Below are 16,577 nucleotides of genomic sequence, written 5' to 3'. Positions count from 1 at the left end.
CCCCCGCTGTTCAGCGCCTCAATAGAGAATATTCCGTCTTCCACCCAAATGTCTCTTATTCACTTAGAATTGAATTCCGAGCCGGCTCCAGGTTTGTTTGGGCCCTTTCGTGCCACAACTCATGGCCGCCGTGTTCTCCTGTAGAATCTGTTGCACAAATGCCCCTGGGATCGGGGGTTGTGTTGCGGCCCCTGCTGGAGTGGATGAGAATCTTCCACAGCTTTAAACCTTTGCGTTGCAGCAATAAAGGACGAGACAGAAAAGCATTTGTAGAATCTCCATACACATCGTGAACGGCTGAGGGGTCTACGGCATACAAGTATTGCTGCTTGCTGTTGCTCCATTTGTATACAGCCAGTCACTGCTCTCAAGTGTATACGGGAGCGAGTTCTGTCAATGTGGTGGCGATGGCCGACAATGCAGGGTCGGAGGAGGCCGACAATGCAGGGTCGGAGGAGGCCGACAATGCAGGGTCGGAGGAGGCCGACAATGCAGGGTCGGAGGAGGCCGACAATGCAGGGTCGGAGGAGGCCGACAATGCAGGGTCGGAGGAGGCCGACAATGCAGGGTCGGAGGAGGCCGACAATGCAGGGTCGGAGGAGGCCGACAATGCAGGGTCGGAGGAGGCCGACAATGCAGGGTCGGAGGAGGCCGACAATGCAGGGTCGGAGGAGGCCGACAATGCAGGGTCGGAGGAGGCCGACAATGCAGGGTCGGAGGAGGCCGACAATGCAGGGTCGGAGGAGGCCGTGCAGGAAAAGTATAAAAATGTACATTTATTTGACCCCTCCCCCTCAGTTTCTGACTACATGTAGTTATTTTAATCAATCACCCTTTAGGCTCTGCTACCTCAGTACGTGACCCCCAAGCTCACCCCATGTGACCTCCACCCGGGGGGGGCCGCAGATAAAAACAACTTTGCGATTTCTTCAAAACGTTTATTTACTATAAAGACAAGAACACCGGAATCCATACAAATGATGCTATAAAATCGCTTCAAGGGTTAAAAACCTTTAATAATTAAAATATTTCGATATATTTAAAATAAAGAGAAAAAAAAATAAAAACATTGAAGCCAATTTTTTTAAAAAAAATTTAACCCAGAGATTTCGGCGACATATTTTGCTTGCACAGTTAAGGTGCTAAGAGAAGTTTTAGCCCTTGAGCCCTGGAAGTCTTAGGAATCATACAGCAAATAGTCTCATCGTGAAAAACAAAAAAAAAAAAAAAAGTCAAAAACTTTGGTAGAAGAGAAATCTATAGGAACCTGAGGTAGTAGAGACTGAAATCACAGAGCAGGAGCGGCGTATATGTACAGATCGGGAAGTACCAATAACATTAGGGACACGGGGGGGGGGGGGGGGGACGCAGCGATTATCAGTCCAGCTTTGATCCAAAGGAAATAAGATTACACCAAAAATAATAAAAAAAAATCTGCATAAAAACATCGCAACCACAAGGGCGGCGACAGCAAGCGGAGGAAACAAAGCGCAAGCCTGCAAGGAGCCGAGATCTACAGGGTAATACTGATTCAGCCTGCTGGGGTAGGGGGGAGGGAGCGGCTGCGACACAACCATCAATGAGTGCAAGACCGTAATATATATATATAATATATCCGAGACAGTCAGAGCTACGAGACTTCACATTGAGGAACAGTCACTTTAACTCTTTGGAATTCGCTTGTCCGTCGCACGAAAAGGAATGTCCGATGTGGTGAAAAAATTCACATTTACGCCGTTTCAGCGCCTGAAACGTCACAGTAGCTTATCGAGAGCGGATCCTGAGTGGCGGAATAACTGGATTTCTTTTTCGTTGTGCAACAACCTGACCTGGCTTCCAAGGAGTTAAAAATCATCGGATCGATCAGAGTGAACGGCGCCCAGGCCGCTGCGGCTTCCCTTCTGTAGGAGGCGGAAACTGAGTGATCCAACATGGCATCATGTCAGAACCAATACATGCAATGCTCAATCTGACCACAGGGGGTCGCTTGTGGTTGGAGAGGTGCAGTGACAGGAGGAGCAATAGTAGGGATTGTATAGGTGTGAGCTAACACCCAATCTATATGGAATAGCAAACAGAGACAAGCTGCTGCAGAACCTCCTAGAGTACTGAAACCCACTAACGCCCCCATCAGTCTATATAGGTTATTACCACTGAAATTAAGGGACCTGCTGACATTAAAGGGACCATGTTCCAGTCAGTCACATGACCGTGTTGCAGCTCAGTCCTATCAAATGAATGGGGCTGAGCTGCAATGCCAAGCACAACCACTATACAGAGTGTGGCGCTGTGCTCGGTAAGTAGGGAACACTCCATTACCTCTGAATATAAAGGTGTCTGCCTTCCTATACAGCGCCCCCGCTGACTCCTCCGTGTAACTGCACTACAGCTGCCATGCTGTAACACACAGCGCGTACAATACCGCCCCCAACGGTCCATTGCACTCCAAGAATTTAGGAATACAAATAAATTTTAGAACAGCGCCCCCAGGGGTTGTGTCTGGTATCGCAGCTCAGCTCTATTGAAATGAATGAGACCACTCTGCAATACCAGGCACAACCACTGGATAGACGTAGCGCTGTTTTGGTAAGACATCAGCCATGTTTTTCTAATCGTCCTCAGCCGTCACCAGAAGGAAACCAGCAGCAAGTTGGCGAATTAAAACAGAAAAAAAAAGCAACAGACGGTAAAAAAAAATCAAGTCACAAAATGTTCTGATTTGGTTTGATATTGATCCGAGCTAGAAGGAAGGAATCAGCGGAAAGTTCCAGACACTGAACACAGACTTGAAGAGGTTAACCCCATCCTAACCAACACAAGACAGGAGGAGTTAACCTGGAACCTGAGGCAGCCTAAAGCGGAGCTCCGTCTCCTACAACCACCCCCATCGGGGTCCTCTGCTGCCCGTGACCTCTCTACATGTGGTCCCATGTACGCCCTAGTGGTCACCTTATACACAGCAGCCAATCGTAACGAGACGAGCTGCAGGGTAAAGCAGGGTCGGAAGAGCAGCCTGAATGGCCGTAATGTAATACTACATTTCTCCTCTAGGGGGCCAGCAGATGGCTGCTGGTGATCAAGGGTGGGGCGGAGCTAACCTAAGAGGAACTGCAGTGTAAAGTATGGGGGTAACGCAGATAAGCAGTACCCAGTTTAGACTGGAGCCACTAGAGGGCGCCATCATTTCCAGGTCTCTCTCCGCAAGGGAAACAAATTTGCAACAGAGAACAAATAAAATAAAAAAAAATATTTAAAAACAAACTTCACAAACTTGTGAAATGTCATCACCTTATGATATAAAAACGTAAGACAGTGGGCGGGTTGTCGGGGTTGTACAGTGTAGACAATATTTACACGTGACCACGTACGCTGTGATCTCGCCGCGTCGCCAACGCTCCGGGGAATTTTTGCAATTCTCATACAAAAATAAATAGAGAAGGGAACGGGGAAGGAGAATCTCATTTTTGGAACTGAACCTCCCCCAACAGACCACCCCCTGAACATGGGCCTGCAGCTCCTGAGGCGCGGCGACATAACACACAGGTACAGTAGGTGGCGCAGGCGAGGCGCGGGGTCTCGGAGCTCCTCCCCCTCTGTATCAGTAGCATGTGGTCAGACGTCGGTCTCGCAGATTTTCTACCACTTTGTCCTGAAGACCGGGTGTTTCAGTAGCTCTCTGGAGGGCGGCCGGTCCTGAGGCTGCAGCTCCAGACACCGCAGGGTCACGTCCCGCAGGCCGGGCGACAGGTGAGCCGGGATGGTCGGGGCCGTCGTTGCACTTGCGATCTGAACACAAAATGAAAGATACAAAAACTGTGACATCGGCTTAATGTGAGATGTCCTGCCTGGTCAGATATGAGCAATGATCCCCAGCGATCACTGATTAGGTCACATGACCAGCGATCACGTCACATGACCAGAACTCCTCAGCGATCACTGATCAGGTCACGTGACCAGCACTCCTCAGCAATCACTGATCACATCACGTGACCAGAACTCCTCAGCGATCACTGATCACGTCACCAGAACTCCTCACCGATCACGTCACGTGACCAGAACTCCTCAGCAATCACTGATCATGTCACGTGACCAGCACTCCTCAGCGACCCCTGATCATGTCACGTGACCAGAACTCCTCAGCGATCACGTCACGTGACCAGCACTCCTCAGCAATCACTGATCACATCACGTGACCAGAACTCCTCAGCGATCACTGATCACGTCACCAGAACTCCTCACCGATCACGTCACGTGACCAGAACTCCTCAGCAATCACTGATCATGTCACGTGACCAGCACTCCTCAGCGACCCCTGATCATGTCACGTGACCAGAACTCCTCAGCGATCACGTCACGTGACCAGCACTCCTCAGCAATCACTGATCACGTCACGTGACCACGTCACGTGACCAAGCACTCCTCAGCAATCACTGATCACGTCACGTGACCAGCACTCCTCAGCAATCACTGATCACGTCACGTGATCTCCTCCGCGATCACTGATCATGTGACCCATTCAAATGGAGCAAATCTGCAATACCACATGCGAACAGGTGTGGTGCTGTTTCTGACAGACGCCATGAATCTGGGAACCCAACCCTACACCCCATACGATATTTACCTTGAAGATGAGGGCGAGGTGGTTGGAGTGTTTCTCTGCGTTCCACGGCGGTTTGGCGCAGGACATCTCTATTATGCTGCAGCCGACGCTCCAGACGTCACAGCTCCTGCCGTACTGCTGCCCCCTCAGCACCTGGACAAACAGTGGTATTACATCACGAGACTGGCACAGAACATGAGGATACTACAATGTAGTCGCTGACAGCGCTCCCATACCTCCGGTGCCATAAACGCAATGGTCCCCAGCAGCTGGCCCTGGAATTCTCCGGCCCCCGTGCCCTTTGATGCCAGTCTGGCGGCTGCTCCAAAGTCAGCGATCCGCAGTCGCTGTCCAGTGCTGTCGATCAGTAGATTGGCGCCTGCAAAGGACAAAGAAGAAATGGCCCATTATACAGGAGACTGGTCCACGTCAGGCAGAGACCATCACCCCAATCACTCCCGCACCGTACCTTTAATGTCTCGGTGGATGATCTGGTTCTCGTGCAGATACGCCAGGCCCCGCAGCAGCTGCTCCGTGTAGTTGATGATGACGGATTCCTTAAAGGCGCCATATTTACTCAGCAGGTGAGCGACGGATCCGCCTGTAAGACAAGAAGAGGATCAGGAGGTGGCTCCAGGTCTACTGCTGGCTACCCTGCGGGGGGCGCTGTCCGGGCTTACCTGCCATCCACTCCACAAAGAGGTTATAGTTGTTCTTCTCACAGGTGGCCCCCAACATCCTGATGATATTGGGGTGACAGAGGTGGCTCATCATGCGGATCTCCTCGCGCAGCGCCTCCACCACCTCCCCCTGCTCTGTGGACGTATTCCTGACGTAGGTGACCTGGGCGAGAGAGGAGACTATAAGGGGAGACGCCATGACAGGACCCACCAGAACTGTGCCACACCCCAGGACCCTCCATGTATCTACCAAGCATAGCCCCATACCACACCCCAGGACATGACCCGCCATGTATCTGCAGGGCACAGTGCCATATCATACCCCACAACCCGTATCTGCAGAGCACAGGGCCATATCATACCCCACAACCCCCTATGTATCTGCAGGGCACAGTGCCATATCATACACCATGACCCGCCATCTATCTGCAGGGCACAGGGCCATATCATACCCCACAACCCCCTATGTATCTGCAGGGCACAGTGCCATATCATACACCATGACCCGCCATCTATCTGCAGGGCACAGTGCCATATCATACCCCACAACCCGTATCTGCAGGGCACAGTGCCATATCATACCCCACAACATCTATCTGCAGGGCACAGTGCCATATCATACCCCACAACCCGTATCTGCAGGGCACAGTGCCATATCATACACCATGACCCGCCATCTATCTGCAGAGCACAGTGCCATATCATACCCCACAACCCGTATCTGCAGGGCACAGTGCCATATCATACCCCACAACCCGTATCTGCAGGGCACAGTGCCATATCATACCCCACAACCCGTATCTGCAGGGCACAGTGCCATATCATACCCCACAACCCGTATCTGAAGGGCACAGTGCCATATCATACCCCATGATGCACCATGTAGTTACCAAGCACAGTACCATAACTATTCCCCCAGACACCACCTGCCATGTATCTGCAGGGCACAGTGCCATATCACACCCCACGACCCGCCATGTATCTGCAGGGCACAGGGCCATATCATACCCCACAACCCGCCATGTATCTGCAGGGCACAGTGCCATATCATATCCCACAACCCGCCATGTATCTGCAGGGCACAGGGCCATATCACACCCCACGACCCGCCATGTATCTGCAGGGCACAGGGCCATATCATACCCCACAACCCGCCATGTATCTGCAGGGCACAGGGCCATATCATATCCCACAACCCGCCATATATCTACATGCTATCACCATGTACCAAGCACAGTACCATAGCTATTCCCCCAGACACCACCCTCCATGTATCTGTGGGTACAGCGCCATACACATCGTCTCACCTGTTTTACAGCCATTAAGGTGCCAGTCCCGACATCCTGGGCCTGGTAGCAGGAGGAGAAGGCTCCCAGGCCGATCTGCTGGCCCTTCAGCCACTCCGCCTCCTCCCGATAGTGGTTCTTTGCTTTGGTATGACCGGGCAGGGTCTCCGGCGTCTGTCAGCAGAACATCACAATGTTAGACATTTCTAATCCTGTCTGACACGATGGGAGATTCAGCGCAGTAAGTGGAGAGGACGCCTGTATAAACCTGTAGTCCCTGTATTACAATATGGCCGCCACTACATCTTCCAATGCAGTCACCCAGCTTTCTTAGAGATCTGAATGCCAAATCTGCCGCGTAAACCGTAAAGCAAGAGGGCAAACCTATGGGAGCTTTAGAGGTGACCATAGACTCCTTTCTACAGAGAAAACCTCCGCCAGTCAATCCCTACGGCTCTACATTGCACTTGCCATGTGCTCTCACATACAGTGTTTCCCCAAAATAAGTCATCCCCTGAAAGTAAGTCATAGCAGGGGTTTTGTTGAATTGCCTAATATAAGGCACTCCCCCAAAGTAAGCCATAGTAAAGTTTTCGTTTGCAGGTGCCTGAGTACCGGGGTAGCGGGGGCCACTGGGCCCAGGACATTAGGGGGCCCGGTGACAGCCGCTACCGCTGTGTAGTTTTTTTAATAGGCTGATATCGTCTGGAGTTACTCCAGACAATAATGGGCCCTATTTACTTACCAGTCCTGGCAGGGGCTGGGGAGCAGTAAGTGACGCAGCGGGCCCCATAAACACTATTATACATGATCAGAGGCCCAGGAGAGGTAAGAGAACATAAATAGTGTTACTTACCTCTCTGGGCCCCAGGCAGGCTTCGGGCCTAGTTGTGTGATGTCCGTGACGTCACATGACCATGGCCTGCGCCCTGGGTCATGTGACGTCCTGGACATCATTGAAGATGGCTGACACCAAGGAATGCAGCGGAGCCAGGGAGAGGTAAGTGACAGTGTTTTTTATGTTTCTATCCCGCCTGAGTATCCGATTATTATACTCTAGGGTCTGAAAAGACCCCAGTGTATAATAATTGTCCATAGGTGTCCAAAGTGGGACATAATACTGTGTGCAGGGACCACTATGGGGGATAATACTGTGTGCAGGGGCCACTATGGGACATAATACTGTGTGCAGGGGCCACTATGGGGTATAATACTGTGTGCAGGGGCCACTATGGGGGATAATACTGTGTGCAGGGGTCACTATGGGACATAATACTGTGTGCAGGGGCCACTATGGAGTATAATACTGTGTGCAGGGGCCAATATGGTGCAATAATACTGTGTGCAGGGGCCACTATGGAGTATAATACTGTGTGCAGGGGCCACTATGGAGTATAATACTGTGTGCAGGGGCCAATATGGTGCAATAATACTGTGTGCAGGGGCCACTATGGAGTATAATACTGTGTGCAGGGGCCACTATGGGGCATAATACTGTGTGCAGGGGCCACTATGGGACATAATACTGTGTGCAGGGGCCACTATGGGGGATAATACTGTGTGCAGGGGCCACTATGGGGGATAATACTGTGTGCAGGGGCCACTATGGGGGATAATACTGTGTGCAGGGGCCACTATGGGGGATAATACTGTGTGCAGGGGCCACTATGGGACATACTACTGTGTGCAGGGGCCACTATGGGACATAATACTGTGTGCAGGGACCACTATGGGGGATAATACTGAGTGCAGGGGCCACTATGGGGGATAATACTGTGTGCAGGGGCCACTATGGGACATAATACTGTGTGCAGGGGCCACTATGGGACATAATACTGTGTGCAGGGGCCACTATAGGGGAATAATACTGTGTGCAGGGGCCACTATGGGGGATAATACTGTGTGCAGGGGCCACTATGGGGCATAATACTGTGTGCAGGGGCCACTATGGGGGATAATACTGTGTGCAGGGGCCACTATGGGACATACTACTGTGTGCAGGGGCCACTATGGGACATACTACTGTGTGCAGGGGCCACTATGGGGGATAATACTGAGTGCAGGGGCCACTATGGGGGATAATACTGTGTGCAGGGGCCACTATGGGACATAATACTGTGTGCAGGGGCCACTATAGGGGAATAATACTGTGTGCAGGGGCCACTATGGGGGATAATACTGTGTGCAGGGGCCACTATGGGGCATAATACTGTGTGCAGGGGCCACTATGGGGGATAATACTGTGTGCAGGGGCCACTATGGGACATACTACTGTGTGCAGGGGCCACTATGGGACATACTACTGTGTGCAGGGGCCACTATGGGGGATAATACTGAGTGCAGGGGCCACTATGGGGGATAATACTGTGTGCAGGGGCCACTATGGGACATAATACTGTGTGCAGGGGCCACTATGGGGGATAATACTGTGTGCAGGGGCCACTATGGGGGATAATACTGTGTGCAGGGGCCACTATGGGGTATAATACTGTGTACAGGGGCCACTATGGGGGATAATACTGTGTGCAGGGACCACTATGGGGGATAATACTGTGTGCAGGGGCCACTATGGGGATAATGAACATTCCTGCATGCACTATTTTTTTGGTTCAGCAATAAATTCTTCTTCATTGAAAATAAATAAGCCATCCCCTGAAAATAAGACGTAGCGCATCTTTTGGAGCAAAAATGAATATAACACACTGTCTTATTTTCGGGAAAACAGGGTATGTGCAATACTCTGCAGGCCGCATGAAGCATTGCTTAGCATTGCATTTTGGTCCGTCCGCTTATGGCAGTGAATGCAGCCCAGTTACATTGTGTGAAGCTGCTGCTGGTGACATCATCGTGTTGTTACTTGTAGTCGCCACCATTACGACGCCCATATAAATCAGACACCCACCGATTGCAGCAGGACCGGCCAATAACTAAGTGTATGGGGTGTCCTAACTCTCCCAACACACATGGGGTCTGGCTTTTCCCCCCCATGCCCAGGTTACGGGGTAAATAGGTCAGTGCTATGCCCCTGTGCACACTTACATCCTGCTGGAGGATGATGATGTCCTCGCCGTTCTCCACCTGTAGCTGGGGAATGACGGGCAGAGCATCCTGAGAAGCGGACATGGCCAGGACAATGGCCAGCGCCTCTTCCTCCTCCGCCTCCATCTTCTCCTTACACTTCTGATTATGACTGACGTCCTCCTTGTACGTGTTATCGATCTCCGCTCGCTCCGGTGACAGCACAGCGACCTCCGATTTGAAGGTGACGGTGCTGTCGCACGCCGGCAGAGACGCCTCCAGTAAGTCCTCCATGCTGGAGTTGAGCTCGGTGTTGGCGTCCAGGCGGCTCTTCTCCTCTACGGGCGTGAACACGGAGTCGTCACTGGGTATGAGCGCGCTGGTACTGCTACCCCCATTATCACAGTGGGAGACATTAAGCTCGAGAGTCATATTGCCTTTCGGAGATTCCCCGGGTCTCGCCATGTCCCCTGGCGTGGGCCGGGAGGGTTTTGGCCTGTGTATTTGAGGAGACGGTAAGGGTCGGGCTTGGGTGAAGACGGGAGAGAGTTTTTCGGGTTCTTTCCCCCCTGAATGCTGCTTCTGGATCTGGAGAGAAAATTTCCTCTGAGTTTGGGGGGAAGCGGAGGAAAGTTTACAGGGGGCAAATCCTTGAGGTTTGGGTTTGGCGACATCCGGGACAGGACCAGCTGTCCCAGACGGAGCGGAGGAAGGTGAAGGCAACGTCTGGAATAAGGAATGGGGCTGGGAGGAGGAAGGAGAGTTCAAGCATTGGCTGAGCGGTCTGCGTTTCGTCTGGATGGCAGGCTTTGGTTGTTCGGTTGGTGCTGAGGACACCGCAAGTCCCAACGACATGGCTTCCAAAGTCTCGTTCAAGTCCGCTTTGGAGACGCCCAGGTCCTTCCCAACCTTCCCTGATAGCTGCATAGTATGTTCCGGGGAGCTGCTCTGTGAGGTCACGGGAGAGTTTGCAGGGGCAGACGGCTGCACAAAACCTTCCCTGCGGCTTTCGAAAACTTGCGAGTCCTCCAGGCCCTGCTGAATGACCTCCACTATGTCCATTTCCTCAGCGATGGCCATTAACCGTCTGCGCATGCGGCTGTAATGGGTGGAGCTTGTGGCGCTCAACATGTCCAGCAGCTTGACGTACACGTGGGGGACTCGCGCCACCATCCTCGCCGCGCTCAGGAATACTCTGCGGGACAGTTTCCCCACCATCGAGTGTGAATTGTCAATGGACTGCAAGGCGAAATTCAGCAAGGACAGCAGATTCCTATACCTGGAAGAGAAAGGAAGGAGTCACCGATACCGCACCGAAAAATGGCCGCGCCCTTGAAATCTCCACAGAGCACTGACAACAGGATCCTGGTGTGGAGAATCCTCCGGAGCAGGAGCCTAAGGGGGAGGGTCTTATTCCTAAGGGGAGGGCCTGTAATGAATTTTGGGATTTAACTGGGTGTCCCATTAGTGGTCCATCTGACCCAATTCCAAACTTGGCTATGGATCCCCACAAATCACTAGTTCCCCCCCCCCCATGGACCCAGCTGTGACCTCCCCCCATTACAGATACAGGTTGATAATGACACCAGCCTTCCCCCCAGTTACCTCTCCACCGCGGCGTCGGCCTGTACGATGTCTCCGCTGATGATGTGGGGGTAAAACTCAGCAGGGAATTCCAGCAGCAGGCGGTCGATGAGACACAAGCGGCCCAGTAGTGCTTGCCAGTTGTTGGACTCGGGCTGGGTGGCCAGGATACAGTTCAGGACATATTCTACCCCTCCGATACCCATGGAACCTGGAACCGTGCAGGACCAGAGGTTTAGACACAAGACCCTTGGCTTTTACATCAACATTGATCATGGAATTTTGGCTAAAATTTTAAATTCACATAATTTTTTTTTTTTTACAAAATTTGCAACAAGAAAAAAACGTAAGCATCAGACCACTGACCAGATTTGAGGATTTCTCTTCCCACCGCCAGCTCGCCGGCTTGTCCTTTGCATAGTTCCAGCAGTGTAGACACGGACAGCTGACTTGTGCGGCTGCCGAGACCCAAAAAAAAACAAAACACAAGGTAAGTCCACAGAGTCCCCTGTATCTCCTGTACCGCGCTCACCCCGGCCGTCACACCTCACCTGTTGGCATCGGCGCACTTGACCAGAATGGTTTCCACCACCGGGTTGAGCAGTCGTTGCAGCTTCTTGCGCTCGGCGGTCGTGTGGCAGGGAGTGTACACCAACATGGCTCGTAAGGTTTTCTACAGATAGGAAGCTGTGGGTTAGGATGTGTCGGACGTGACGCGGAGTAAATACAAAGAAAAAACGGAGGAGCGAAACGTACTAAAGCAGCGACGTAGACTTTGTAGACGGGATCTCCGCACACCATGGACAGCACGCTGCAGCACGCCTCCACCACCACGTCCCCTGAGATACTGGACTGAGATGAGCCGCTGGCAGCGTGGGGTGCGGTGCTGCCCGGGGTACTGCCAGTGCTGGACGTTCCAGTGCTTTCACCATTAGCCAACAGCAGGGCCCCGCTGACGTCATGTGACAGGCGCCTCAGCGCCATTTCTCGGATATTCCAGTTGCGGGAGAACAAGCAGCCGACCAGCTCCATCCCAAAAACCTAGAAGGAAAAAAACAGCACCCTGATATAGTATGACGTTCAGTGCATGAAAGAGAAAGCAAAACTGAAAGTCTCCCATTATGTGTTGTCATTATGTGTTGACAATAACGAGGAAGTATGAAGAGGTGTTTGATGTCATCTTCACACCGATCAGGAGGATTGTAGTACCTGAATCCATGGCTCAGCCATGTTTTTATAAGAGGAAGGAATCTGCTGGACCCCGTAGTGAGTCAGGTTCAGATTGGGATCCTGGGACCTTCTTTGGGATCCAGCTGATGGCGGCGGCGGCTGCTGTGCAGCGCGAAGGATAGGAGGAGAATCCACAGGCGTCGGCAAGTCATGACTGCAAATAGAAGGGACGAAATATCACCCACGGAGGCAACAACCCAGCGGTGGCAACCCCAACGGAGCCCAGACACCACAACCAACCTGTAGAAGTCCTGAGATCTCCACTTGGAGCGGCACAGAGGGCAGATGAGGGGCTCCCGATTCCTCCGGCATTCCTCTGCCCCTAAAATAGACAAGGAGGGCATAAATAGAGGCACCATGTAGGAATAGTAACAGAGGCTACAGAGCATGATCAGAAGGTAGAAGCCTCCAGAGCGCCACTCACTGGTCACTAATGGAACCAACAAGGGAGCCATTGCAGATAATGCAAAATTAGGACTGACCTCAAACCCAATGCCGAGTCATACGGACCAACCATAGGCAGTGAGGCGCATGTCACCAATTAGGCTTAATAAGACGCCACACACCTATATGGTGGTCTCTCCCTATGGAGTGATGATATCCCCTTGACCCTGTCTAAGCCTCTCACCTCTGCCAGGTCAGTCCTCTCTGCGCCAAGCTGACGAGATGCAATAACACCGAAACATCTGGCCTTGGCTGAGGGACTACCTGGTATAATCCCAACATCATTGCAAACAAAGGCCTCTGAGAAGGAGGGCATGAAGTTAAAGGGAGCGCCCTCTATTGGTTTGCTTGACTAAGGACCTGTCTTCCTAACTACATCATGGAAGACAGACTTGCACATTCTCAGTGAGCGCCCTCTATTGGTGTGCATACTTGAGGCACTGGCTTCCTAATTACACCATGGAAGTCAGATTTGCATATTCTTCCCATATTCCGGGGCGGTGATGGATATAGATGTGACCACTAGGTGGCGTCATCAGCACACAGTCCTAGTACGGACAGTCATGCTGACAGTATCCGGCTTCCTACTGTCCATCTGCCCACGGAGGCTCACAATGAATCGTTGTACAGGGCTGCAGAATACGTTGGTGCTATATTAGCCAGAAAGCCACAAAGCTTGTTATCGCACCCTTAAAGCAACTGAACATACAGGACTGGATGTATATAAGAAGTCCAGGTCCAGAGGAGACATCTAGGTGGTGGTGGGAGGCCACTAATGGGGTATTATAGTGTACAGAAACCAGTAAGAAGGCATTACACATTGTGGGGGATGCTATAACACCCACCATTGGTGACTCCATATTATATTGCCCCATTGCGGCATGTGCTGTGCACTAAGGTGGCATTATAGTGTACGGTGGCACTGTTACGATATCAAGTCACAAAGGGACTCAGCGGGGCCAAATGGGGACATAGGACACCCTCTTTCCCTACCGGGGGTGATCCCAACATATGTAAATACTGAACATGTTCATCTAGCCCTGCTATATACTATTCCCTATATCAATGCCATTATAGAAGATAACATATCTATAAGGTGAGTGCTCCTCCCTATCGCCATTACGTCATACAGAAATAGATCCAAAATTCTGGGCCGATTCCCAAATCTATCTTTATAGCAGTCACAGCTTCATTTTTGCTCCAAATCTCCGGCAGAGTCTTATAATTATACAATACCTTTCAGTCTACCTACATTCAACACTAGGGGGAGCTCCAGAGCTTACTGCAGACTGTCTATACATTGATCTCTATAACAGTATGCAGTAAGCTCCGGAGCTCTCCCTAGTGGTGGCTAAAGGAGCTTCTTCTATATTAAATGCAGGGGGTTTGGAGCTCTGTAGCAGGAAATAAACCACTATAAAGATAGAAGGAAGTAACATCAGCAGAGAATTCAGGACCTGTTATTAAAGGTTGAGATTCCCTTTAAGGTTTAGCGGCCAGGAAGCGAGTGTTCTTATGACAAAGCAAGTGCTCAATCCCATAAACACACAGTGCCACTCCCGGCCCTGCCACTAGGGGGTGCACATGGTGTTACGGTGTCATGCACAGGAGCGGGTGACGTACAGATTGACATGCAGTGATGGTGTAGCTTGTTTCTGCAGCCTTCTTCACATACAGTCAGGCTCTCCTCGTCCAGCATGCCCAGCAAGCAGATCGGACACATCTGTTCATCTTCATCTTTTATGCTGTCGGGGGGGGGGGGGGAAACAGACAAGCGACGCTGAGTGACGGAACGGACCAATCAGATACAAGCACAGAAATAACCAAAAACAGCCCTGGCCCCTTAAAACGAGGGGTGCATGTTTTATTTGTAAAGTTCTGTCCACCTTTACATTGTTTTATTTATTGCCCTACAGTTCCTATACAGAGCTGTGAGTCTACATGGTAACAGACTACAGGCAAACCTTGTGCCGTCGTAAGAGGGCAATTATAGGCCAACGACACTCCTATAGGCCAACGACACTCCTATAGGCCAACGACACTCCTATAGGCCAACGACACTCCTATAGGCCAACGACACTCCTATAGGCCAACGACACTCCTATAGGCCAACGACACTCCTATAGGCCAACGACACTCCTATAGGCCAACGACACTCCTATAGGCCAACGACACTCCTATAGGCCAACGACACTCTATAAGGCCAACGACACTCTATAAGGCCAACGACACTCCTATAGGCCAACGACACTCCTATAGGCCAACGACACTCTATAAGGCCAACGACACTCTATAAGGCCAACGACACTCCTATAGGCCAACGACACTCCTATAGGCCAACGACACTCTATAAGGCCAACGACACTCTATAAGGCCAACGACACTCCTATAGGCCAACGACACTCCTATAGGCCAACGACACTCCTATAGGCCAACGACACTCCTATAGGCCAACGACACTCCTATAGGCCAACGACACTCCTATAGGCCAACGACACTCCTATAGGCCAACGACACTCCTATAGGCCAACGACACTCCTATAGGCCAACGACACTCTATAAGGCCAACGACACTCCTATAGGCCAACGACACTCCTATAGGCCAACGACACTCCTATAGGCCAACGACACTCCTATAGGCCAACGACACTCTATAAGGCCAACGACACTCCTATAGGCCAACGACACTCTATAAGGCCAACGACACTCTATAAGGCCAACGACACTCCTATAGGCCAACGACACTCCTATAGGCCAACGACACTCCTATAGGCCAACGACACTCTATAAGGCCAACGACACTCTATAAGGCCAACGACACTCCTATAGGCCAACGACACTCTATAAGGCCAACGACACTCTATAAGGCCAACGACACTCCTATAGGCCAACGACACTCCTATAGGCCAACGACACTCCTATAGGCCAACGACACTCTATAAGGCCAACGACACTCCTATAGGCCAACGACACTCCTATAGGCCAACGACACTCTATAAGGCCAACGACACTCCTATAGGCCAACGACACTCTATAAGGCCAACGACACTCCTATAGGCCAACGACACTCCTATAGGCCAACGACACTCCTATAGGCCAACGACACTCCTATAGGCCAACGACACTCCTATAGGCCAACGACACTCCTATAGGCCAACGACACTCCTATAGGCCAACGACACTCCTATAGGCCAACGACACTCCTATAGGCCAACGACACTCCTATAGGCCAACGACACTCCTATAGGCCAACGACACTCCTATAGGCCAACGACACTCCTATAGGCCAACGACACTCCTATAGGCCAACGACACTCCTATAAGGCCAACGACACTCCTATAAGGCCAACGACACTCTATAAGGCCAACGACACTCTATAAGGCCAACGACACTCTATAAGGCCAACGACACTCCTATAAGGCCAACGACACTCCTATAGGCCAACGACACTCCTATAGGCCAACGACACTCCTATAGGCCCTCATCTTCTACATACTGAACAGGACTACACAGGGTTTGTCGTCTGTTGCCTTCTAGACACACAAGTCAGCAAAGGAGCTGTAGATATAAAGCGAGAAGAAATAGTTAAAGGCATCCTATCATTGGATCCCCTTTTTTTCTCCCTAACACGTAGGAATAGTCTTAAGAAAGTCTATTCTTCTTCTCCTACCTTTAGATGTCTTCTCTGCGTTGCCGTTCGGTAGAAATCCCGGTTTTCGTCTGTATGCAAATGA

General features: G+C 51.3%; 1 protein-coding gene across 2 annotated transcripts in view; it reads right to left on the bottom strand.

The window, feature by feature from the left end:
* Nucleotides 1-1,057: 1,057 nt before the first annotated feature.
* The window catches only part of MAP3K1 (mitogen-activated protein kinase kinase kinase 1), a 34,508-nt gene continuing 18,988 nt past the window's right edge, over nt 1,058-16,577 (bottom strand). For both annotated transcript variants that reach the window (XM_075267368.1, XM_075267377.1), the window contains exons 7-20: nt 14,466-14,587; nt 12,639-12,720; nt 12,378-12,552; nt 11,925-12,209; nt 11,720-11,841; nt 11,535-11,626; nt 11,190-11,379; nt 9,606-10,863; nt 6,588-6,740; nt 5,281-5,443; nt 5,070-5,201; nt 4,837-4,979; nt 4,622-4,753; nt 1,058-3,786 (exon numbers count right to left, since the gene is read on the bottom strand). In XM_075267368.1, the coding sequence (XP_075123469.1) occupies nt 3,637-3,786; nt 4,622-4,753; nt 4,837-4,979; nt 5,070-5,201; nt 5,281-5,443; nt 6,588-6,740; nt 9,606-10,863; nt 11,190-11,379; nt 11,535-11,626; nt 11,720-11,841; nt 11,925-12,209; nt 12,378-12,552; nt 12,639-12,720; nt 14,466-14,587 (3,199 nt within the window). In that variant the 3' untranslated portion in view covers nt 1,058-3,636. The remainder of the gene's footprint in view (nt 3,787-4,621; nt 4,754-4,836; nt 4,980-5,069; nt 5,202-5,280; nt 5,444-6,587; nt 6,741-9,605; nt 10,864-11,189; nt 11,380-11,534; nt 11,627-11,719; nt 11,842-11,924; nt 12,210-12,377; nt 12,553-12,638; nt 12,721-14,465; nt 14,588-16,577) is intronic.

The sequence above is a fragment of the Leptodactylus fuscus genome, chromosome 1 (assembly GCF_031893055.1).
Source record: "Leptodactylus fuscus isolate aLepFus1 chromosome 1, aLepFus1.hap2, whole genome shotgun sequence".
Lineage (NCBI taxonomy): Eukaryota > Metazoa > Chordata > Amphibia > Anura > Leptodactylidae > Leptodactylus > Leptodactylus fuscus.
This window is presented reverse-complemented; position numbering and strand designations above follow the sequence as displayed.